This window comes from Chiloscyllium plagiosum, unplaced genomic scaffold (assembly GCF_037043375.1).
Source record: "Chiloscyllium plagiosum isolate Xiang-an unplaced genomic scaffold, Cpla_swu_hap1 HiC_scaffold_5, whole genome shotgun sequence".
In the NCBI taxonomy this organism is placed as follows: domain Eukaryota; kingdom Metazoa; phylum Chordata; class Chondrichthyes; order Orectolobiformes; family Hemiscylliidae; genus Chiloscyllium; species Chiloscyllium plagiosum.
This window is the reverse complement of record NW_028270143.1, coordinates 111,126,353-111,151,955: the sequence shown is the minus strand read 5'-3', so window position 1 is coordinate 111,151,955 and position 25,603 is coordinate 111,126,353. Positions and strand designations below refer to the sequence as shown.

Here is a 25,603-nt window from a genome sequence, read left to right as displayed (position 1 = left end):
AGGATGCAAAGCGATTTGAAACAACAGTGAGAACTGAGACCTTGCTGATGTTGATGAAAGATGTCAATATGGGTGATGAATGGATAGGACGTTTGGTTGAGTTCAAGTTTATGGGGGGTTAAAAACTTGTTCAGCAAAGCTTATCAACAGTCAAGTATGGACGTTACAATAGTACAGATAAGATTTTCAACAGCAGCAGAGTGTAGGCAGAATTGGGTGATATCACGTGGAACTGAAAGTTAAATTGCAAATTACTGTTTAAGCCATAAAACAGAGACCTCAAGCTAGAACATAACTGATGTCCAACATGTTATCATGATTTTGTGTTGGGAAATAATGTCTCACTAACTTGAGTTTTTTAAAGGAATAACAAAGAGGATTGATGATGGCAGCATGGCGGACATGATCTACACTGACTTCAGTAAGGCATTTGACAAGGTTCCTCATGGTAGACTGATTAGCAAAGTTAGATCACGTGGAGTACAGGGAGAACTAGCTATTTGGATACAGAACTGACTCAAAGGTAGAAGACAGAGTGTGGTGGTAGAGGGTTGATTTTCAGACTGGAAGCCCGTGACTCATTGTGTGCCACAAAGATTGGTGCTGGGTCCACTGCTTTTTTGTTATTTATATAAAATGATTTGGAAGTGAACATAGAAGGTATAGTTAGTAAGTTTGTAGATGATACCAAAATTGGAGGTGTGATGGACAGTGAAGAAGGTTACCTCAGAGTACAATGGGATCTTGATTAGTAGGGCCAATGGGCTGAGGAGTGGAAGATAGAGTTTAATTTAGATAAATGTAAGATGCTGCATTTTGGAAAGGCAAATCAGGGCAGGCCTTATACACTTAATGATAAGGTCCTGGGGTGTGCTGCTGAACAAAGAGACCTTGGAGTGCAGGTTCGTAGTTCATTGAAAGTGGAGTTGCAGGTAGATAGGATAGTGAAAAACACATTTGGTATGCTTTACTTGGTCAGATTATTGAGTATAGGAGTTGAGAGGTTATATTGCGGCTGTGCAGGACATTGGTTAGGCCACTTTTAGAATATTATGTGCAGTTCTGGTCTCCACCCCCCTATCGGAAAGATGTTGTGAAACTTGAAAGGATTCAGAAAAGATTTGCAAGAATGTTGCCAGGGTTGGAGCTATAGGAAGAGGCTGAATAGACCAGGGCTATTTTCCCTGGAGCATTGGAGGCCAAGGAGTGACTTTACAGCGACTTATAAAATCATGAGGAACATGGATAAGGTAAGTAGTGTTACGACCCTGGGTAAACCCCTCTGCTAATTTAAACCAGCCACAGAAAAGAGATTCACCCCATGCTATAATTATTAAAATTAAAGAAGCAAAGAACAATCCCAAACGTCACTATTTCAAGTAAACATTAACAACTTTTTTCTTTACGTCCAACAGAGAATATTAAAACCAACAACTGTTTACAACTTCTTTCTCTTTAACCTATCTTTTACCTCCCACGCTACAATACTAGTCTGATTTAAAAATAACCTGATTAAAATTTAACCAAAAAAAAGTCACGTTTCATAACCAATCAGCTTTGTCAAGTTTCCTTTGTAGATTTTCCTGTGTAGATTCTGTCTAGGTCAGTTTCAATGTTCTACTGTGCAAACTCCTTCCAAAGGCACGTACCTTTCAGAGACCTCTTGAGCTAGCAGCCTACATTTATTGGTCTTCTGGCAGTTCTCCCCCTAACTGTTCAAAATGTCCAGTTTTATACCCCAAAACATTGGATCGTTTCATTGGTTTTAATATTATCAAAATACTAAATTCGAATTTGATTGGATTTTGCTATCTTGGAGCATAATTTAAACTGGCTGAGTTTGAATTTGTTTTTGTTTCATGGCAACCCAGATGTTGCTATTTGTTTCAACCCAAGTATTACATTGTTACCTTGTTCAGGACACTCTGCGCTTTCAGTCCTTTTCAACCAGCTAGCTTTTCAACTCTCTTAAAGGTACAATACACATCTATACCTTCATGACAATAGGCAAGGTCTTTTTGCTGGGCTGGGGGAGTCCAAAATTAAAGGGCAAAGGTTTAGGATGAGAGGGGAAAGATTAAAAAAGACCTAAGGGGCAACTTTTCCATGCACAGGATGGTGTGTTTATAGAATGAACTGCATGAGGAAAGGGGTGACTGGTGCAATTACAACTGGATGGGTACATTAGTAGGAAGGGCTGAATGGGATATGGCGGAAGTGGTACTGCAGATGCTAGAGATTAGAGTCCAGATTAGAGTGGTGCTGGAAAAGCACAGCCGGTCAGGCAGCATCTGAGGAGCAGGAAAATTGATGTTTTTGGCAAAATCCCTTCATCCTGATGAAGGGCTTTTGTCCGAAACGTCGATTTTCCTGCTCCTTGGATGCTGCTTGAGAGGGATATGGGCCAAGTGCTGGTGAATGGGACGAGATTAAGATATCTGGTTAGCAAGGACAAGTTGGACTGAAGGGTCTGTTTGTGTGCTGCACATCTCTATGATTCTATCTGAGGTGTTCCTGAAATATTTAATGCTTCACTTTTCCAGTAAGTAATACAATTCTCCTTTTTGGGGATGGGCAATAAATCTCATCCTTGCCAGCAACATGCACATCCCATGAAAGAACAAAAAAAAGTAAACAAAATGGAAGCTTGGCATTTGCGCTTAGCCTGATTACAAGTTCACAATAGTGAATTTTACTTTTGTTAGTTTATGGGATGTGGGTGTCGCAGACTGGACCAGCATTTATTGGCCATCCGTAATTGCTCTTGAACTACATTTTCAGCTGTCGCTCTCTTAGATTGAAATAAACGCTGTTATATAGGCAAGGTCAGTATGCTCCTATGTAGCTTTGCTACCTGTATGACGAATCTCCAATGCTGCTGCTTCTGTCAGTGTTTCTTATTTACTCTTTTTATCCTATTTTTGCTTGATTCTTTTTTTAAATGGTCTTTCTGCTTAAAACATTTTTTAAAGCAAGTTGGAGATGCTCCAACTGGCTCACTTTTAAGTTGAACCTAAATTTTTAAGGACTTTCTAATTGAAAATCCCAAATAGGAAGATCCATCCTTATTTTGCAATAAATCCTCAGGGCTTAGTTTTAAGTGTACCTATCTTAAGCTCACCATTAACTTTGTCTTGAGGTAAATTCATGCATAGTTGAGCCTGTTGTGTGTTTTAAGGCAGGGGGTTGAAGTTCTCTGTCCAACAAGTCATTCTTGACTTTTTTAAGCATGATGTTTTTCACAATGACTATAAATTCAGCTTGATGGAGAGAAAATAAAATGATTGATTTAAGATTGTTTTGGGTCACAGTCCCTTGAGCATAATTATTTAAGTAACTTGCTTCAAACTTTGAAGCTTTCACCTGGCATGTTAATCCAGCTGCAAGGGAAAAAATTCTGTGCAGCAGTCTATGAAGCCCATAACCGAATGGTCACATTTTCAATGTTGTAATTTTGTTTCAATATTCATCTGAGAGCCCTTTCGTAAGCATATTTTTCAATTCCTCCTTTATGGAGCTTTAGATATCTGTGGTCAAATTGGTAGTTGCACAGTATCCTGCTCCTGTGATTTAGTGTTCTCGTATTGTTTGGTGTACCTTGATAAAGAGAAACATTAGCTGAATTGTCTACTGCTGATCATAATTCCTGTTACATCTGCAGTACCATTGAACTAGATCACAGTTAGTCAGTCATTCTCCTGGACTGTCCCTGTATTGATATTTTTATTACTTAGAAATCTGCCAAGCTCTTAATATACTTAATGACTGACCCTCTGCAACACTCTAGGTTAGAGATTTCCAAAGATTCACCACCGTTTTGAATTAAGAAATTCCTTCATATCCTCTATAGTTTACCTCTTATCCAAGGTTCTATAACCCAAGAAGCAAATAGCACAGGAAGCATCCAGATCAATGTTTGTATCGTCATGGAATGATTACAACATATCTGCCAATGGGTGCAATTTGTCTCTGTAGTCCTTTTGGACACCTCATGGTGTTAAACAATCGTATCAAATTTCCTCTCAAGCTTCTCTTTTTAAAAAAAAGAATGACCTTTGCTTCTCAAACTTCTTCATTGAATCAGGATTGATTTCCTGGTTTGGTGATAGTGAAGCTGCAGTCACAAAGGACCATGGCACCTTTCTTCATTAGGTAGAGAGAGACATAATTATTTGTAGTTTGAGGGTAACCACTCCACCAGCATGGGGCAATATGAGGAAGCTTCATGAACTACCACAGGGATTGAACCCATGCTGTTGCCTTCAATCTGCTCCATGGGCAGAAATGGGTGCAGTATGTTTATGGTGTGCCATGAGGTTACTTAAGTGGTTCAATACAGTTCAGTTGCTGATGTCCACAGGACTTCATGTGTGCACGGTTTTGCATTGCCAGATCTAGGTGTAGTGGACAGTGAAGAACGTTACTTCAGAATGCAACGGGACCTTGATCAGATAGGCTGGAGAGTGGCAGATGGAGTTTAATTTAGATAAATGTGAGGTGTTGCATTGTTGGAAAGGCAAATCAGGGCAGGCTTGTGCTTAATGATAAGGTCTTGCAGAGTGTTGCGGAGCAAAGAGACCTTGGAGTGCAGATTCATAGTTCCTTGAAAGTGGAGTTGCAATTAGATAGGATAGTGAAGAAGGTGTTGGTATGCTTTTTTTTTTAGTCAGAGCATTGAGTATAGGAGTTGGGAGGTCATGTTGTGGCTGTACAGGGCATTGAGGAAGAAGTGAGGACTGCAGAGGCTGGAAACCAGAGTTTAGATCAGAGTGGTGCTGAAAAAGCAGAGTAGGTCAGGCAGTATCCGAGGAGCAGGAAAATCGACGTTTCAGGCAAAAGCCCTCCTCTCATCCTGATGAAGGGCTTTTGCCCGAAATGTCAATTTTCCTGCTCCTTGGATGCTGCCTGACCTGCTGTGCTTTTCCAGCACCATTCAAATCTGTACAGGGCATTGGTTAGGCCACTTTGGAATACCGCATTCATTTTTGATCTCCTTCCTGTAGGGAGGGTGTTGTGAAAATTGAAAGGGTTCAAGAAAATTTACAAGCATGTTGCCATAGTTGGAGGGTTTGAGCTCGAGGAGCAGGCTGAATAGAGTGCGACTATTTTCCCTAGAGCGATGGAGGCTGAAGGGTTGACCTTGTAGAGGTTTATAAAATCATGAGGGGAGTGGATGGGACGAATAGCCCTAGGTCTTTTTGCCAGAGTAGGGGGTCTAAAATCAGAGGGCATACGTTTAAGGTGAGAGGAAAAGATTTAAAAGAGCTCGAAGAAGCAGCTTTTTTTTTTTTACAAAGAGTGCTACGTGTTTGGAATGAGCTGCCAGAGGAAATAGTGAAAGCTGATATAATTACATTAGAAGGCACCTAGATGGGTATATGAATAGGAAGGGTTTAGAGGGATATGGGCCAAATGCTGGCAAATGGGGCTAGATTAATTTAGGATATCTGATCAACATGGATGAGCTGGACTGAAGCATTTGTCCAATGCTGTATAGAGGTGTACAGCATGGAAACAGATTCTTTGGTCCAACTTGTCCATGCCGAGCAGATATCCCAACCTAATCTAGTCCCATTTGCCGGCACCCAGCCCATATCCCTCCCTTTCCTATTCATATAACCATCCAGTTGCTTTTTAAATGTTGCAATTGTACCAGCCTCCGCTCTGACTCTAATTGAAGTCTTTCGCATTTAGCACGATGGTAGTGCCACGACACACTATCTTCAATGTGAAGACAGGACTTGGTCTCTACAGTAACTACATGTGGCTATTCCTATCAGTACTGTCATGAACTGATATACCTGTGGTGGTTAATGAGGACTAGGGCAAATTGTTTTCCTTCTGGTTTCCTCACCATCTGCTGCTGACCCAGTCTAGCAACTGTACTTGTTATGATAAAGTTGATGGTGGTGCTTCTAAGTGATTCTTGGCAATGAACATGCCCACCTCGAGTCATTCTGTGCACTTGCCACCCTCACTGTTTCCTTCAAGTGCTGATCAACATGGAGAAGTACATCAGGGCATCAGCTGAGGGGGGTAGTACATGCACTGAGCAGAAGTTGACCTGACTGCATGAGGCTTTAAGCTCCAGTGTCAATGTTGAGGAATCCCAGGGCAACTCCTTTTACATGCCATACTGTTACTATGATGGACATCATCTGGGTTTGGCTTGTTGGTCTATTCGAGCAATTGTTTGAAGTCTTTGCCCCTTTCGTAAAACCTTCACAAAATTCCTGAAGTATAGTGCCCAGAATTGGATATAATGTTTCACTAGAAGGCCACACTAGTATTTTATCAAGTTTCATCAGCTATAAATGAACTCTTCTACCACTATTTTGCTGATTTAGGATGAAGCTGGTGCAAGATTGATTTATGAAGCTTGGAATCCAGTATGCCATTTTGATCACTTTCTCAATCTACCATATCACCTTCAAACTGTTAAAGCAAACCCTCAGACCTCTCTAGTCCTGCACCCTGTTTTGAATTGTGCTCTCTCCTTTACATTGGTTCTCCATTTTATTTCCTACCACAATACACTAATTCGATCCTCAGCTTTAAATTTCAACTGCTACATGTCTTCCCACACCACCAGCCTTCTGTGACTTTTGAATTCAATTGCTATCCTCCTTGAAGTTCACGGTACCCCTTTGTTTTATGTCATCTGTAAATTGAATTCAAATTTCACAAGTTATTGTATGATTTATTGTGAAGAGAGACATTTGTCTGATCATGACGAGTTTGTAGCATATCTAAACTTGAGCAGACTAGAATTCCCTATCGTGGAAAGCTTTGGAAATAGTAAATTCAGAACCACTTGTTGACAAAGCTGATTTGGCAGGGTTTGAGTAGTGATGACTGGAAAATGGGAAGGAGTTACGCAGCTGTAGGGCACAATACACTGTGCAGTGCTTGGAGCAGCTGCAGCAAATTGCATTTTTTACTGTGCTGAGTGGAAATGGCACACAAACTAGCAAGCCGATTATTCATAAATAGATGGTACTTGATTACAGTTGAGTCTTTGCGCAACAGTTTTGCTGATTTGGGATGAAGGGCTGGGCACAATTTAAAACTGTTTATTGTCACAAACATCCATGGGCAATTGCTAAATTTAAAAAAAAAAATCCAAGCCAGTATAATAATTGTACCAGTAGAGCTGCTCATGTGAACTCCTAGTTTCATGGAAGTTTGTAAGTCAATAGCTATGTGCTGAAATAAGATTTTAAAATACATGGAGAGACTTGTCCAAAATTATTAATCTATCAGCCATGTCATGACTCATCTTGCAGACTGATGTTTGCACTTAAAATGCATGGTATATGTTGTTTAACCATGGCACATTCAGTGAAATGCTGTGATGCATTGAAACTAGACTGCAGCTGACAGTTGGTAAACTCCAGTATTTCATGTTCTCGATAATACTTAATTTTGTTAATGTTACCTGCCAGATATGAGTAGAGCAAGGAAACAGTGAGGATTTTTATGCTAGTTGGTATCTTTAATGATTGGTTTATTCATTTATACAAACATTTACTGCATTCATTCGTTCACATTTGCTTGCTTGGATTATTGATGAATCTTGGTTAATATAATAACACCAACTTGAAGCTGAAAGATTTGGCATTAACAAACACGAGCCTTATTAAATTTGCAGTCGGTTTTCTTGTGTGGAATTGATCCAAAATTGGATCAAGGATTTATTGACGCTACTTCAATAAAAATCCATAAGCCATGAAAAAAAAATTGTTAATGCCCTATTTATTCTCTCCTTTATCAGATTAACCAGTCCTAAACCATTACAGCTTCTTGTAGCACAAATGCTGCTGTCAGCTTAATTTATTTAGGTAGTATTTTAACCTTTTAGACTTATCACTGTCTTGAGTGGATTTCTCTCGTCAGATTTGTGTCTTCTCATGGATGTCCATTCCAAAGTCTGACTAATTTATGTACCATTACAAGCTGCAGTGCAGTTAGTTTGTGATTTGTCCACCTTTACACAACAAATTTCTATGCAAAACTACAATCTGTGAACAATTTAAAGTCAAATTTAACATTGGCAGTTAACGTATTAAAGTATCATTGTTAGGTCAGTGGAAGCACTCAATTGAATTGCAAGGTGTTATTTCATGTCTTATTCCAGAAACTGGATAAATATTGATCTTTCAGTACGAAATAGATGAATACTGCGGTCCTTTTAGTCATTGGTGAAATGTGACATTTTTATATGTTTAGGTGGTGAAACAAATACAGGAAATAGAAGAAAGAAAGGAAGTCTCTGATGATGAAGACGAAGATGATGAAGAGTCTGGAAGAATGCGTTTCAAAACTGAACGGAAAGAAGGAACTGTTATTCGGTTAACAGATGCAGCTAGAAAGAGGCGAAACATTCCAGACACATTGGGTAAGTGATCTGTTGTAAACAAAATTTTGCTTTTGAAATTTTTCTTCCTAATCATTTCAATGAGACAAAAATGATGTCACCATTGATTTGACCCTTTCTCCATTTTGTAAGTCAACTTCTGTTCATAGACAGCTGCAACGAAAGAGACAGCGTTCATGTATCTTCATTAGTCATTAAATATTATTTCATCTAATATTTGTCAGAATGATCAAAAACAGAAATTGCTGAAAAACTCAGCAGTTCTGGCAACATCCTTCAGTTCTGAACAATGGACACTGGAACTGAAATGTTAACTGTCTTTTCTCTCCACAGATGTTGCCAGACCTTCTACGTTTTTCAAGCAATCTCTGTTTCTGATTTCTAGCATCTGCTGTTATTTGTTTTTTTAATCAGCATGATGTTTGATTAATGGCATGTTACAGCTAAGCTTGATTTTGTTCTGCATCCAGTTTCTAATGTATGCAAATAAAGAGGTGCTGGAAATAGTCTGTAGGTCAGGCAGCATCTGTGGAAAGAAACAGTTAATGTTTCAGGTTGCTGATCCTTCATCAGAACTGAGTAGCTAGAAATGTAATTGGTTACACAGGTCATTGTCCTGAAGCACTTGTGCACTCTCTCTTCTGCTGGTTTATGTGCACTCTGTCCTCGAAGATTCTTTATAACCTGAATATTTGCCACTTTTTTTCCATTTTATTTTAAAATTTCAATATCTTAGTAATGTATAAATGAATAGCTGTGAGAGTCCAGCAAGTAAATTAGCCATTGTAGTAAATACGTCCACACCAGGCTGATTAACACAACAAGCACTCCAATGATTGTTCAAAGGTGCTGACCCATAAAAGCAGAATTTGAGAAAGCCAGACAAACGTTTAATTAGACATGCTCTCTCCATTGGGCCTTTAAAGGACGGGAGCATTTAATAGATGACGATCATGCGTCTGAAGACACAACTACAGTTGATTTTTGTAAACAGAGGGTGGGAAGTTACACAAGATGCAGTGAGGGAATGAAGAATTTTGGATTAATTCTAAAACTGGGGGAGATTGCAGAAATAGGACAAGGCTATTCAGGTAATTTATAATGTACTTGCAATTTGAGGAATTGAGGTTCTGGAATTATTTGCTTATCCAGTAAGAATGACTATCTAACGTATAACACAAGTTGCGTTTCCTGAACCACACTACTGTGGAAACCTGCTCTGAGACATGAGTCTCAGAGCAGGTTTATGCGGGAATTCACCATTCTTCTAATAGAAGCTTGTAAGAAAAAGCTTAAATGGTTTGTTTTGTAGAGTTTGTTGAGATTAGTGCAAAACAACTAGAAGAATTTCTATCAAAATTTTAGATATTGGAATCTTTTCTCAAAATATCTGCAAAGGATATTGATAAAGGCCATTAAAATCATTCCAGCTATACCACTTTCACTTCGTATTTTGCTGACAATATACCTTGGTGCCAAATAAAGGTTTTCCTGTTGTGATTCCTGGGACCTACGAAATACAAAAGACTAGTTATCTTTGTCAGTCTCTCCATTTCTACATTTATCACTGTTTCTTGATATTTGCATGGTTGAAGAATTTCAGAATCTGGAGCCTGGTCAGCTGAGAGTAAGGGGTCATTAATTAGGGAAAATGGAGTTTGGGATGCCAACGAAACTTAAATTAGCAGAGTTGGGAGATATTGGAGGTTTATGATACTTCCAAAGACCACTGAGAAAGGCTTAGTTGAACTGTGGAAGGAGGCTTATTTATTGCCTCAGTTGGAGGTCTGGAGATTGGTAACCCAAAGAAAGAATTGGAGCACAAAATGTAGGCTGACATTTGTTTAGAACGATGTTGAGGAACTTGAGGTCTGTAAATAAAATCATAAGTAGGGTGGGGGATATTTATTTAGTTCACCCCTCTCAAGGTTATTTGAGCATTTGGCTCAGTTGTCCTAACTAAAGACAATTTTCAGTTTTAATTAATTTATGGGGGACAGTATGCTTGACTTCTGTCCTGTAGCTTCTTAATTTGAAATCTGCGTATTGTCATCCTGTGTTTTTTGGTTTAATAATTACTTTTTAAAATTTCCTCTTTCATGACAAGTAGCTTTATTTATCTTGGTAAAACTGAATTGCAGTTCATTGATTGCCTTCATGTGTGACAGTGACCATGACTTATTTGCTTTTTATGTCAGAAATTACCATCTAAGAGTTGGATAGCGTTCTCAAGGATAGTGGAATCAAGGGTTATGGAGAAAAGGCAGGATACTGATTAAGAATGATCAGCCATGATCCTATTGAATGGTGGTGCAGGCTCGAAGGGCAGAATGGCCTATTCTTGCACCTATTGTCTATTATCTAGTCACCTTCACCCAAAGCGAGTACTTAACTTCACATTCATTCTTGCAATTTTCTCATTTCCTCCTCTCCTTTTCCCTCTTTCTTAAAAGCATTAACTCCTTCATAGAGGACAGTTCCTTGCGTACCAGATGTCCTAGTCCAAGAAGCTTTCCTTCGTGTATAAACTTTATCACTGAGTTCAGTGGTATTTGTATAGAGGGTGAGAGATTAAAACTGGAGTCATCCTTTCTCATGTATAGTGTCACAATTCCTGGGATAAGTTCACTGACATGACAGGAAAAGAGTTGATGGTTTTATTGCGTAATTATAATTGGGAACGTTGAAAAGAATAAGGGCATATCCAAGACCGAAAAGCTCGATTATTGAAATATCTATTAAGAATATTATTTTTTACAGAGAATGATAAATGTTTTTAATTTTGTAGCATTGGATCTGTGATGTATATGACTTTAATTAAAAAAACTGAATTACTCATTTTTAATACTCTAAATTTGAAAGTTGTGTGTTCTATTTCCTTGGAAATCTCATTAGAAATCATAAGGGGAGTTTGTGGACTTGGTCATACTAATGTAAAGGAACAGACAAATGGATAAATCAGGTGTAGACAGACGATTAGTACAATTATATGGGAAACTGTTTTGAATTCCCTGCTTGTGAGATTATTTGTGCCATTGTAGTTTTATGTCACTGAAGCAGTGCAATTTCTGTGCCTACAAATGTTCTCCCACTCATTGCATTGTTATATTGTGAATGGCAACTAGAAAATTGGTTTTATTTCTCCTCCTCACATGAAGAACTTAAGATGGGGAATAAAACATCCTTTCTGTCAGGAAGAGCAGAAAAAAAAATGTTCTCCTGTTCTCCATGAACGAAAAAATCTGTAGTTTGAGGTAACAAGTGATACAATGCTTTACTTGAATTTCACAAACTGGAACATTATTTATTTCAAGTATTTGTTGCTGTATCAAAGGATTTTAAATAATTTTCATAGTTATATTTCATAAACAACAATGAAAAAAAGTTGCATTTTCTTTTAAATTAACATGCTTTAAAATGACAGCAATTTTGAAAATTTGAGACTTTTTCTAAAGAATGGTAAATGAACAGGTTATCAAGCAAAAGAAATCGATAAACAGCAACAAAGAGCAGAGTACTGCAGCCACTCTCAACTGGAATCTTGAAGTAGTTGAAAAAGCACTTAAAGGACAATTGACATTGCAGTTCACGTTGCAAATGTAATCTCCACTTTGTCAGATTTTGCTGACCTAATGTGACAGCTTATTTCTATTGGATGGAAGCATTCTTGCCAACTGATTAGAGTTGTCATGTGAAACCATTTTATTATTGGCTATACTGAAATTAATCTCGACATCTAAGAATGCATGAATAACATCTATAATTGCTGATTCACTCTATCGCCAAAATATGAGAAATGTTCTGTGCATATTTAAAATCAAGCCCTTTTTGAATGGTATTGTAGCCAAAGTTGAGTGATTATTGATATGAAAAATATCTCATTCAAAGTTGGTCCTTTAATTGCTTTGTTTGAATAGATTTTTGCTTTAATGAAAACATGGCTAAAATCTAGAATGTTCTATGTTGTTGAAGAGTTGGTTTTGCTTCCATTGTAATTGTGTGAGAGTTCAGAACGTGATCGTTGTCAAAATATGAAGAACTAACTGGATGTTAACCTTTGTTGAGAAAAAGCAGTTTTGATTCATGATTTTTAGTGCTATCGTGAGGGAATTTTAAACTTCGGTGGTTTTAAAAATTCTGTAGCATCATTTGAAAAGAACTAAATGTTTCCCTGCTGTCCTAGCCAATGATTTATCCTTGAGTCAATATCAAAGAAACAGATTGTCTGGTTATTCATTTCACTGCTGTTTGCAAATTTTCCAAATTAACTGGCTTGTTTTCTATATTGCAGCATTTTTTTGGAATGTGCCACAGTTATGAAATACAAGCATATGATTGTTTCTACCTCACTCATCTTAAATATTCTTTACTTGCTCAATACCATATCTGTTTCCCATATCTTGTAGAATGTAAAGCACTTCAATATGGGGTTGTGCATTTCTGCAAACAAATTTAAGTGAACATTCTAGTATTACAGTTTCCTTGAAATCCCACATTTCAGGGAAGATCCTATCAGTATTTCCAGAGGGCTTCCCACAATCAGCAGTGGTTTCATGGTCGTCATTAGACTCTTAATCCCCTTTTTTAAAAAAATTCAAATCCCATGGCAGGATTCAAGCCCAGGCCCCCAGAACATAACCTGTCTCTGGACTAACAGTGCAGTGATAATATCATGAGGCCATCACCTCTCCTCATAAAGTAACGTTGTCATTGTCATGATCTGTCATTAGAGGTGACTGATAGTGGTTTAACCTAAGGGCCACCATGCCTCAGGCAAGGGGAGAGGTTGGGAAGGAGGCCCATTCATGGTAACCTCAGCCAATGCAGGAATTGAATCATGCTGTTGGCTTCATTATATTGCAAACTAACTGTCCAGCCAACTGAGCTAATCAAATCCCCTCAGATGTTTCTGCAGCGTGCTATCCTATGTTTATGCAACAGATAGTAGTACTTAGGTAAAATAAGTACCTGCTAATTTATCTTGGTGTTTGTGGGATATTGGAATGGACATACTGGCTGCCATACTTGCATGTGTTAGAGCAGTAATTGTCCTGTTGAAGTTCTTAGTTGTCTGTTCATTTAAAGCCTCTGTGCTTGCTAGGTCATTTCAGAGGACACTTAAGTCAATGCAGATAGTGTCTTGTCACATTTGCACACGATCTAAATCTTCTATTGAATGTGAGGATCTTTACTTGATCCTGCATTGAAACAACACTTGTTAATAGGTGTTTGCTGTATGCAGTCTAATATGTGTGCACATGCAATCATTAAAAAAATGAGTGAAAAAAGAGTTCTGCCCATCAAGTCCACTTGAATGTTTTTTCTCCAAAATCCACTTTATTGAAACCTACTTTCTTGCTTATTTCTTTCCTTTAAAGCAGTCATGTATTTCTGAATCTAGTTTTCTTTGCGTTCTCAGGACTTTCACTTCAATTAGTAGGCGCTGTTATAATTTTTAAGTAGAAAATCACAGTGCCATTGGTTTAGATGCTTTGGAATATAATTGAATAAAATTGTTACCATGTAATATTTATTATTTTAGAACTTTCTGATGAGGCTAAAGCAGCATTGCGTGAGTTTGAGGAGACTGAACGCCAACGAAAACAGGGAAAAAGAGGTCGAAGGGGAGGGCCTTCAGCTAATTTCCCTTTTTGTGATCCAAGGAGAGAGAGTGGTAGGAGGAGAGATCAACGGCCACCCTTGATGCAAGTGCCTCCATCATTGCAGGTAACTATATCTACTTGTACTTGATCTTCAATAGAAACTCTTTTTGTTAATTTAGTGGATTAAGCAAATGAAGTTTGACAGTGTTGAAGAGTAGACAGTGATTGCATCCAGTGAGCAAGTTTTTTTTTGTCTGCCTTCATTGCTTGTTCAGCCATGATTTCTGTATCTCTGGGAATTGTAATAACTTGTATATTTTTCATAAATTACCTGTGCTGCTTATTTGTTATATTTGTTAGTATTGACATGTAGAAATCAGAGTGCAATAAAAAAGTTCATAATAGTCAGAGAAAGAAAATCTGCACCTGGGCATTTTCTATAATTGTGCAAGTGAAAAACTACTTTAAACCTCATCATTTAATTGACACATGGTTTCTATTTCCAAGATGTTGTAGCAATCCAGCTAAAAGGATTGAAAGACTAGTTATTTATTGATTTTACTTCTGAGTGGAGAATTTTGCCAGTGATCAAAAATAAGCATTAACTACAATTGCTGTTACTTTGTATTGGTTTGTTATGCCCTTTTCTGAAAATCAACTCCATATATATTTGTTCAGCATCATTGTTAAGCACACTTGAACGTTGTACCTCTGCTTCACTGCAAAGAATATGTGATTGTTGAATTTCATTTGCGATTTGAAAGGCATGCATGGCAGAGCCACCAGACTGTTCCCAGGGCATCAAGGATTAGATTATGAGGGGCGATTACATTTGCTAAATTTGCATTCCCTGGCATTTGGGGAGTTAAGGGCATTTTGAGAAGAGGTTTATGAGGTAGATGGAGTGAAGTCAGTCAATCCATTTATGAGGGACATTGCGAAACACTTCAAAGCAAAGAGTGGTAGCATTGCGGAACTTTGTTGCAATAAGCTTTCAAATGTTCGCTCAAATGATTCTTAATCTAAAACAGGTGGAGTTTTGCTAGAAAGTAATAGAAATATAAAAGATGATTTGATGTCCAAGATGGATGAATGGAGTTGAGGTACAGATCATTCGTGATCTCATTGAGCAAGCTCAAGGGGGTGACTGAACCACTCTATTATATTTGAAGTTGGTGTACTGAAGTTGATGTACTGAAGTATTGATGTACTGAAGTTTTATATCTGTTTTAAGTGTATATGATTCATTGTATTAGAATTTCTCCTGTTGCGAAGAGAGCAGCATAGTGAGCATGGGAAGATAATCAGAAAACAGATGGATCATTTTAAATGTACCAAATTTACTGAAAAGATAAATGCTATACAGGCGAGCAAGGTCCCAAGTTTTGACTGACTGGTCAGCATTACAGTTTTGATTGCTATCCAGCAGCCATTATTAGATGTATATGTGTGAAATGTTGATGACTATCCCAGATGCTCTCTTCTGTTGTGCATCCGAGAGTACTGTTCAAATAATGAGGCAGCATTTTATTGAGGCATCAGAGGCAAAGTGTTATGTTATAATATATTGAATATTTTGTATCATGCAGGATCCCAGAAATAGCAATGAAGTGAATGATCAGTTTTCGATAGTATGAAATAAGCATAAAGAATGTTGTACTCTTTATATAATGTTGCAGGCTGAATTGAATCACTGGAACAAACAAATGAGTTTTGCTTTAACGTCTCAATCATGGAATGACAGCTGTGACAATGTCGTTCCAGCTCCATACTGCACTGCTTTTGAAATAGTTTATTTATTCAAGTCCTGGAGTAATGCATATTCTTGCAATCTTCCATTTGGAAGGAAGAATGATATAAACTGAACCAAGCTAAGACTTGTTTGCATTGCAAACAACAGTATTCAAATTGCCAGTTGCACTCGATAATAGCAACTGCAGGATTTAAAATGTCTCAAATTGCTTATGAGTGATATGTTTAATAAATTTTGATGTGAAGTCTAAGAGATGTAAGCTAGACAGTATTACAGGGATAAATCTAGTCTCTATTCACACATCTTTTGTTGTATTAGGAGGTCATCAGAAATTGTTGATACTGTGCTAATTTTTGCTATTTCAATTGCAATAAATGCACTAGCAGGATACACTAAAAATCAAGTGTATTGAAGAAAAATGCCTGTCTTTTGGCTTTTCAGCTGGCAGAAAAATTCAAATGAACTATTGATTTTCCTAGAGTCCTCGTACTACAATGAATTCTTCAGAGCAGCAATCTGGCAGAGGCACTTTACAACAGCGACGGCAGCCACCGCCTCTTCTGGTACCCCAACGACATCCTTCCACATCTGAAATGCCCAGTGGCCCTCTACAGCAACCAGAACAGCAGGAACAGCAGAACTCAGAAACTGCTTCTGTTGGTGTGAATTCAACAGTAATTCCAACACAACAACCAAAGAACATTCATATAAATCCTCATTTCCGAGGTCCAGTGGTTACACCTGTGCAAGGTTAGAATTGGAAAATTTTACCTAAATTCAGTGTGTGTTTTCTCCTCTTCTGTCCAGAAGACAGTAACTTATTCAGTGGTGCACTTATGAATAAAAGGATTCTCAGCAATACTTTACCAAAGTAAACATTATTGCTTAAACTTATATGTAATTTTTTTTGTAAATGCGGATAGCATTTCAACCTGCTTCTGTCTTCAGCTGATGTACATTAATCTTTCCAGCACAGGTTACTTGATGTCAGGCACTGAACATTTAACTGTTCTTTCCTTTCAACAGACTAGAACACTTCGCCAGTTTGTCATGATACTGACCATTATTAAATCTGAGATTAGCCAACCTATCAAAGATCAGAGGTGAAATTTAGCAGACTGGCTGACAAATGTACAGACTATGATAATGGAGGAGAAAGTGAGGTCTGCAGATGCTGGAGATCAGAGCTGAAAATGTGTTGCTGGAAAAGCGCAGCAGGTCAGGCAGCATCCAGGGAACAGGAGAATCGACGTTTCGGGCAAAAGCCGAAGAAGGGCTTATGCCCGAAACGTCGATTCTCCTGTTCCCTGGATGCTGCCTGACCTGCTGCGCTTTACCAGCAACACATTTTCAGCTCAGACTATGATAATGGGCATGTAAACTATTTTAGAGGTTTTATTGAAATGTTTTAGGAAGATTTAGGAGTAAGAACTTCTGGTTTAAAAAGCAAGTTAATTTGCAGATGACTTATTCTGCTCCTGTCCATAACATTGAACATTTCCATCTTAATTGCTCTTCAAGTGTGAAAAGATTACAGTGAAAATATTTGATAGTGAATTGAAGTAAATTCAAATCTTTTTGCCTTTTTAATGAATTTTATATGTAGTTTGTATTAACCTAAATTTTTAAATTTTGAATAAATAGGTGTTTGAGAGGTTTGTTTCCAGCATCAAGAATTTTCACTGCCACTTGAATTTTCAATTTGATTTCTATTCTATTAATTTGTAACTGAACTGATTCACTCTAAAAGTGGTGCAGTCAAATAGCTTTGTCACCTTTGTACCCTAAGATTTTGAATGATTCCAGTACAATTTTATACTTGTTATTCTAATCCACTTTGAAGCATTACTTTTCCCTGCTAATTCTTAACAGGCAGGATGTTGGCTAAAGTAATTTGTGTGTTTTTTGGAACTAATTCATAACTTAAAAGTAAATCATTTCAACTGAATGCAAGTATTTTCTGAAAAATATTCTAAAGCTTTTATCATAAAAGGCAGAAATCCTTTATGTGTAACTTAAATTTTGATCAATTTCAACTGCACCCATTTGCATCAGTAATCTGCTGAACCGATGCCATGAATTGATTCCCAGTTACGCTACTTCAGCCTTTTTCTTCAATGGAAGGGGTGATGTCAAAACGAGTAGCACCATCATTTTGCAGCACTATTTTAAAGATATCACTTGAAAATTTTTTACTTTCAACATTAAGATTATAATTGCACATTTATTATGATTCAGTGAATATTGATGCAGCAGTTTACTTTAATCTGTTCAACTTGATTTCTTGTAAAGCTGGTTGTTTGCCTTGAAGTCAGTGCAAGATCATCTCTCTGGTTTTGTAAGCATGGAACCTCTAATGTAGCAACATTATGGGAATATCTACACTATACACTGCAGTGGTTTAGGAAGGTAGCTCACCACCACCTTTTTGAGGCCAGATAGAGTGGGGCAATTGTCAATGCCACAATATGAATAAATGTAAAAAATGCAATAAGTAATCTCATTTGTGAAAAGCCTTCTTGAAGTGCTTTGTATTTGATAACATATGCTTATTTATGGAAGACAGTTAATTTATATATTGAATAATATGAAATTATAGTTAAAATAAGTTTATTTTAGTCCCACTGGTGTATCATTTTAAAAATGTAAACTCCATTTTCTTTCTGTAGTTTTCAATTGAACTTTAAAACTTCAAAAGTGAATTACTGGGAGCAGCTGTTAAGGAATTAATTTTGGATGGATGACTCTAAAGTGCTTCCGGCACTCCCCGTTAGGTTGTTCAGCTCCCATACACTTGCTTAGGACCTGCTTCATATTTGTGTGCCTTCAGTGTTATTCTGTAAACTTCTTTGAATGTTGGTCAGAAATGAATGCTAATGTAATGTGTCTATCTAAATTCAAAAACTCTTGGTTCCTTCTTGATGCTTTAACTTTAATCTGTTTTGTGATTCACATCAGTTCTTTGCTGCATCTGTGATGTCATCTTTTGGTCAATTTACGTATCACCCTTCTTTTTGTTTCAATACTTTCAAGTCTTTGCATTATATGTTGTAAAATCATTGCTAATTTTATGCTTAAAAATGAAGAGTTTTCCTGGTGGTTTGGGGATATGCACCTGATTAGAAAGTTGTGATAGGATGGGACAAAGTAGGCGGGATTTATTGAACGAGGAGAAAGTGAGGGCTGCAGATGCTGGAGATCAGAGCTGAAAATGTGTTGCTGGAAAAGTGCAACAGGTCAGGCAGCATCCAAGGAACAGGAGAATCGACGTTTCGGGCATAAGCCCTTCTTCAGGATTTATTGAACACCGAAAATGAGAAGTGAAATAAGTAGTAAGATGAGTTACTCCTCAGGATGAAACCTTGACAACACTGGAACTTCTATTTCCTTGTTTTACAATGGAATTTTTCTTTTACCTGTGTTGATATTAGTGGTGCTTGATACGCAGTCACCGATTTGCAATTTTCTGGTGATTTGATGAGTTTAAGAAGCAGTAATTTAGATATGATGCACTCTTTAATTAGATAAAGTAATTATACAGTGTGACAATTGGGGATGGTTCATTGATAACAGAGGACAAACAGGCTGTTGGCATGGAATGTCTTGATCTCATTAATGTAGTGGGGGCAACATTTTCCTCTGTAGCCAAGTTGTTTGGGACCTTTTTCTTTGGTCTTCCTCATTTCCTTTTGATTTGTCTTACATCTGCCTGCTGAAGACTGCTGCCTACAAGGTCTACTTGGTGCAAACTCTCTGGGAGAAACTCCCCTCTGTCCTCAGTCTACGCTGTTCTAGGTCTCTACGCAAATTCTCCAGCATGGTTTTGACCTATTCCCGACACAGTTGTTCAGGCATGAAATCTAGCTTCGTAACCCTTGGCCCTGACATGGCTTTTCCAGTGCTAATGTGGCTTCTGCAGCTTCTTTGACCCCAGCGCGATTATTCCAGTATGGAATTGGCCAACCTGCTATAAGGAGCTGAAAATGTGTTGCTGGAAAAGCGAAGCAGGTCAGGCAGCATCCAAGGAACAGGAGAATCGACGTTTCGGGCATAAGCCCTTCTTCAGGAATCAACCTGCTATAAGCCTACCTTGATGCTTCCTGTCCTGAGTGCTCCTGTCTGAGCCGGGCAGTAACTGTTATATGATATTTGCAGGGACATGTAATTTTCTGTGTTAATCAATTGTCTGAACCCTTTTGGCCAAGGGCCATGGGACAGGCACTCATGATGTTGGATAATGATTGTCCCCTTGCCTGCCTTCGGCTGAGGATTAGTTTACTATTCTTTCTCAGAACAAAACCTTATTTTTGAAAACAGCACCCTGATAATAGGGTGTTTTCGCTGCTGGATAAATTGTTGACGCTAGTTCAATTGCCATTGTGACCACTGTTTTATTCGTAATTTCCCTTTGTTTTCACATGAGAATTTTGAAAAGTTGACTACTACTGTAATAGCTTTTAAATGAAATCTCCTGCTCCTCTGTACATACTATAAAAAAATCAGTTTTTAAGCAGCCACAATATTTAACATATATACTTTTCCAAATATACTAACTTTGTTAATTCATAGTATTATTTGTGATGATGAATGTGACTTCAACCTTGTTACATTAGAAACCTTGCAAATTTGTTAAATACTATCAAATGCTGATGTCAAAATACTTAAGTGCCAATTGTTTTTTTTAATCAGTTTGTGATGGGATCAAATGGTGTTTAATTGGAAGTTTACATATGTCAAAAGCTGTTTGGGCAATATTAACTGTTAGAGGTGCAGGCCCAATTGATTTTATTTGTTTTAGAAACTTGATCGATATTCATGCTTGTGCGTAAACTGTTTTGCTGCTTTAAAATGTAGAGAAAGAGCTGACACTTTGCTTTATGTCTTAACAAAAAAATGTTCCTATTTTTGGTGTTGAATTTATTGCAGCAAATATGCCTGAATTCTTTGTATGATCAGAACTCAAAGGTAATGATTGGTGTTTTTCTTTCCTCTCCTCATTGTAATTGCAGTGCCCTTGATGCCTACGCCAAACCAGCCGAGGCCTGCTGTGGGCCCCCAGAGATTCCTAGTGAGTAGCAGCTGCTTCCTTTTGTATTGCAATATTGATTGTATGTACCCCTGTAAAGTAGTATTAACATAGTAATTAAATACCAGCGATGCTAAATAAAGTTTTGAGAATCTGTAAACATCTTTCGTTGTCTGCACAGCTGGAAATGTTTGATATGAGCTTTATTCTGTGATAGATCTGGTGACTTGACTGTGAGCTCTACAAATGGGAAGATGATAGGATATGTAACAGGACTTCATATGCTTTCAAGAACAAAATCTATTAAAATTGACAGACTTTTGCTTTATGAATGTAATGTCTTATTTTTCAAGTACAAGAAAGATATTCCCACTGTTCCATTTGGAAGTATTAGTCAAGGTCAGAGGCCTTGATTAAATCCCATGTATTAAATTATTTCCTGACATTTTCATTGTTTAAATCTAAATGGTTTTGCACTTGCTTTTCTTTTAGGTTTGAGCATATGGACTTGAGTTTTTTTAATTGTATATCTGAATCCATACTATTTTGTAATATAAATCTGGAGCACTCTGAAGGAATTACAGTATTTCAGCATTCAGATTTGGTGAATATTCAAACAGTTGATGCTACTACTCTGTAAATTTCCTTCTCCTGGCTTCAACCTAAAAATTAATTTCTTCCTATGTATCCTGAATAACTGCCAAATAGCAGCAAACAAGAGCAGAAAGTTGTATAATTTTCAGGCAAGATTAAAATGGATACAAAGGTAAAAACAGATCAACTGAAAGAGAATCAGTGGTATGCTGTAGTTAATGTTCAGAACCATGGAGAGTTGCATTGTAGTCTACAGGGTACAAGACATCAGGTGTTGGTGATTGACACTTCCTGGGTAGAGATTCTCATATCAGTTTATGCAAATTGAGTATGAACAAGGTTGCTGAAGCAAATTATATTTCATTTAGGTTATGGACCTTGCTAAACTGAAGCAGGGCTCTGTTCTGTGTATAAGATATCCGTCTGAGCTTTTTGTGTTTTCAAGCCATGTTTTGGAAAGCTAAGTAATTATAACCTTTATAGGTGGTAAAGGAATGATGGGCATTTTCTCTCATCAGATCTTGGGCGGAGGAGAGCAGATGCAGTATTAGATACCACCAGCTGTCAAATACTGTCAGACGAGCATATACAGTGCACAATTTAAAATGCAGGTGACATAATACCAAGCAACTTCCATTTGCCACCAGGCATCTGATTAATCATGATTAGCATACATTATCATACTATCAAATTTAATCATATCCATGAGTTTCCATCTGCAGAGCTCAATGTAGCTGTACAGAATATGGTTCAGATTTGAGAGTTTGTATGTCTGCATGTGCATTATATGTTGATTTCAAGATTAGAAAATATAAAATTTGTGTGTGAATAAAATTCTCTCTCTACCCAATGTTTAAATATTTTATGTATAGTAACTAGTGTTCATAGAATTTTTGAGGCATTGCAACCTTTGATAAGTTTGGGGAAAAAATGCTGTCTTAAATAGGCATTCCTGTGATTGAGTGATGAGGAATTTACTTTTTCTCATTGAGTCCACGACCTTCATAGGATTGTTAAAATTTATAGCTTAAATTTGTTTCTTCATTTACCTTCATTTTGCTGCTGCTTCTGTAGCTCCACAAAGAGCAGTTCATGCCCAAGTGTCAGAGCATCAGGCTAAAAATGAATTGACACTAAAACCTCAAATACCTTATTGAAATCATAAATGCTAATATACAATCAGGTAAAGGGACTAAAATTATGAGAGATCTGTAAGAATAAAGATGGGGAAATTGTTCCCATTAATAGAAACAGCAAGAACTAGAGGATGCAGATTTAGGATGATCAGACTCAGTTGCAGCTTTCAAAAGGAATTTGAACAATTATCTGGAGAAAAAAATTGCATGCTGCAGAGGAAGAGCAGGTGAATGGAACTAGCTGAGTTGCCCTTGCAGTGAGCCAGCGTGCACAGGATGCAATGATTGATTCTTTCAATGCTGTAAATGTTATATAATTCCATGAAAAATTCAAAGTGGAGTTTTTCATGCTTGACAAGCAATGCTGCTTGTAGAGTTTCTGTCATGCATTGCCCTCCAAATTTTTGTTGTTATAAAATATTTCCAAGTGTAACTCTGAATTTCAACAGTGCACTAATAATCTTAACAGCAATGGAACACTAATTTTGGGACAAAATGAAGTGTTTATTGCAATCCACATCTTACTGTTAGTCTATTTGACTGCGGTAAAGGTTTTGTGATGCATATTAACATTTATTAACAACATTTGTTGAAATCCTGGGTAGAGAGAATATTTTTTGCCTTTTTTTATGAGTAGTGATCCAGATAGCTCGGAGGCATTTCAGATCAAAGTTGCATGCAACTTGCTGATCACTGTCAAAGTGGCTATAATGTACAATTGTTGATATGTGAGTTACGAAGGAATTAGTGGTCCAAGATTCTTGATTATTAGCAAGCAAGTTGAGATAATTTGACTTCCAGGCTCTGTAGTTGACAGGCATTCTGGTGCCATTGAGATTTATATTGGAGCATTGGTCACTAGTATGAGGTAACATGATTTATTACCTGAAGAAGATGATGGTAAGCTGACATCTGAAAACTGTAGTACTTAGGGTGTGGAGGCACCTACAGTGCAGTTTGGAAGGGAGTCCCAGGCATTTGACCCAGAAACAGTGAAGGAATGGTGATACAGTTCCAATTCAGGACAGTGTGTAACTGAGAGTGAAACTTGAAGATGGTGGTATTCCCATACATCTGAAGCCGTGGTACCCCACTCATATAGAATTACAGTGAGCAAGATTGCTTAGAGATCAGGAGCGCGAGAGCAGTATAGTGTGAATTGTTTTTAAAAATCGGTCTTGTTCAAACATTATTTATAAAATTTACCAAAAATGGAGATAACATTTGACTAATATGCATGCATCTTTCAGCCAACAAAATAAATTAGAGAAATGAAAACGAAATGACCTCTTGGATATTTTTATGTTTCTGTCACTGAAGCTTAAGATAACAACCAGAATATTAATGTTCTGTCCTGTATTTTATGCAATATACATATTGAAAACAATTTACCCTTCCTGGTATTTTTTAAAGACAGCCCAGAAGATGGACATTCAATCTATTGTGTCTGTGCAGCCTCTTGGCAATAGATAATCCAGTTGTTCAGACCCTCCTCTATTCCATAGCCATGTAAATATTTCCCTTTCACATACATGCCCAATTGCCTGTTGAAAGTCACAATCGAATTAGCTGCTCGCATCCAGTGCACTCCAGATCACAACTCAATGCATTAAAATCAAATCTTTTTTACAATTTTGGTTCTCTTCCTCGTATTCTTAAATTTGAATCATTTGCACATTTACTTTAGTAAAAACATCAAAAGTTTGAACATCTATATTAAAACTCTCTCTCGCCTTCTCTGCTATAAGGTGGAAAAAACAGTTTTCTCTCCTTCAAAATAAAATTCTCATTGCTGGTACCATTCAAATAAATCTTAGCCTACTCCCTCCCTCGGTCTTGACTACTTCGCGAAAATGTAGCACCAGAGTTGGATACAGTACACCGTCTAAGACTTCAGTAATTTATGAAGATTTTGTTTAATATTCTTTTATGTAAAACGAGGGAATTCACATATTTCATTAACACACTCATCAACTTGTTCTATCAATTTCAAATATTTCTATGCATTAACCTTCAGTCCTTAGTTTCTGCATCTCCCTTGAAATTTTCCATTTAACTTGTCTTTCCACATTCTTTCTTCCAAAGAGGATTACTTCTGTACATTAAGTTGTCTTGTGTCTGCCCACTCATTTATTTTCTCTTGAAAAATCTGCTACTCACCTCCTTGCAAGAGTTGATCAACCTCAGTAAAACTGTCATTATTAGCAAGCGTATAATAAAGTTTAATTTTTATTTTAGAACTTCGTCTTGCATATTGAATTCACTATTTGCATTCTCTGCAATTGTAGAGAAGAGAGCAGCTTAAAAATCTTCAAACTTCTCTGGAAATGCAGCTTAGTGAATGTAGAGCTTCAAATGGTAATTAAGGCTCATGTTCCATATTCCCATTTTTATTTATACCTTTTAGCATTTGCAAAGTGTATGCAAATGGATTATTAAAATGAAGATTCACACCAAGATGTTAGATGTGGCGTGAAATATTTACAATAGTTGCTTCCCCAACTCTTTTTGCTCTCCTTAATTCATCTTAAAGCTAGACAAGTTTGGATAGAAAATTATCCTAGTGTGAAAGTTATTTAAATTGTAGGTTAAATCTTAAAATTTCAGGTTTACAACTGTTCTAATGAACTGTCATGTGTTGAGCCTCCGTAGTGATTGTAAATGAAGTGTAGTTAACATTAGCATTTAGAAAACACTTTTTTGGCAAATGTGGACATTAAATAAAGATCTAAAATATTTATGCATTTCTAAAATATGATGTAGCTGTACTTAAGAACAAAAATACATATGCCTGAGGGGTATGTCTGGGTTAATAACCACTTCGGTGTATGTAGCCTCTGTGAATGTAAAGAGGGAGGCGTACAGGTTTATTCATGACATCTTTTTTTCCTTGCAAGCGCTTGATACTGTCACTTCTGGTCTGGAAGATAAGGGGATCTGTATCCTGTAACTGAAGATCCTTCACCGTGTATTGTAATAGTAATGCAGGCTGTATAGCAGTCATTTAATTTACTTAGGTTTGTCTTTTTTTCAGCAGTCAGTGACAGCCAGTTGAATTAACTTATGCTCACCCACAATATCAGATTTATTTTCACGTATAACTATTTTACATTT

General features: G+C 37.2%; 1 protein-coding gene across 3 annotated transcripts in view; it reads left to right on the top strand.

The window, feature by feature from the left end:
• Positions 1-25,603, top strand: part of rbm33a (RNA binding motif protein 33a) — a 163,721-nt gene that overhangs the window by 50,469 nt on the left and 87,649 nt on the right. For all 3 annotated transcript variants that reach the window (XM_087987564.1, XM_087987565.1, XM_087987563.1), the window contains 4 exons: positions 8,230-8,398; positions 13,920-14,104; positions 16,213-16,483; positions 20,743-20,801. In XM_087987564.1, the coding sequence (XP_087843690.1) occupies positions 8,230-8,398; positions 13,920-14,104; positions 16,213-16,483; positions 20,743-20,801 (684 nt within the window). The remainder of the gene's footprint in view (positions 1-8,229; positions 8,399-13,919; positions 14,105-16,212; positions 16,484-20,742; positions 20,802-25,603) is intronic.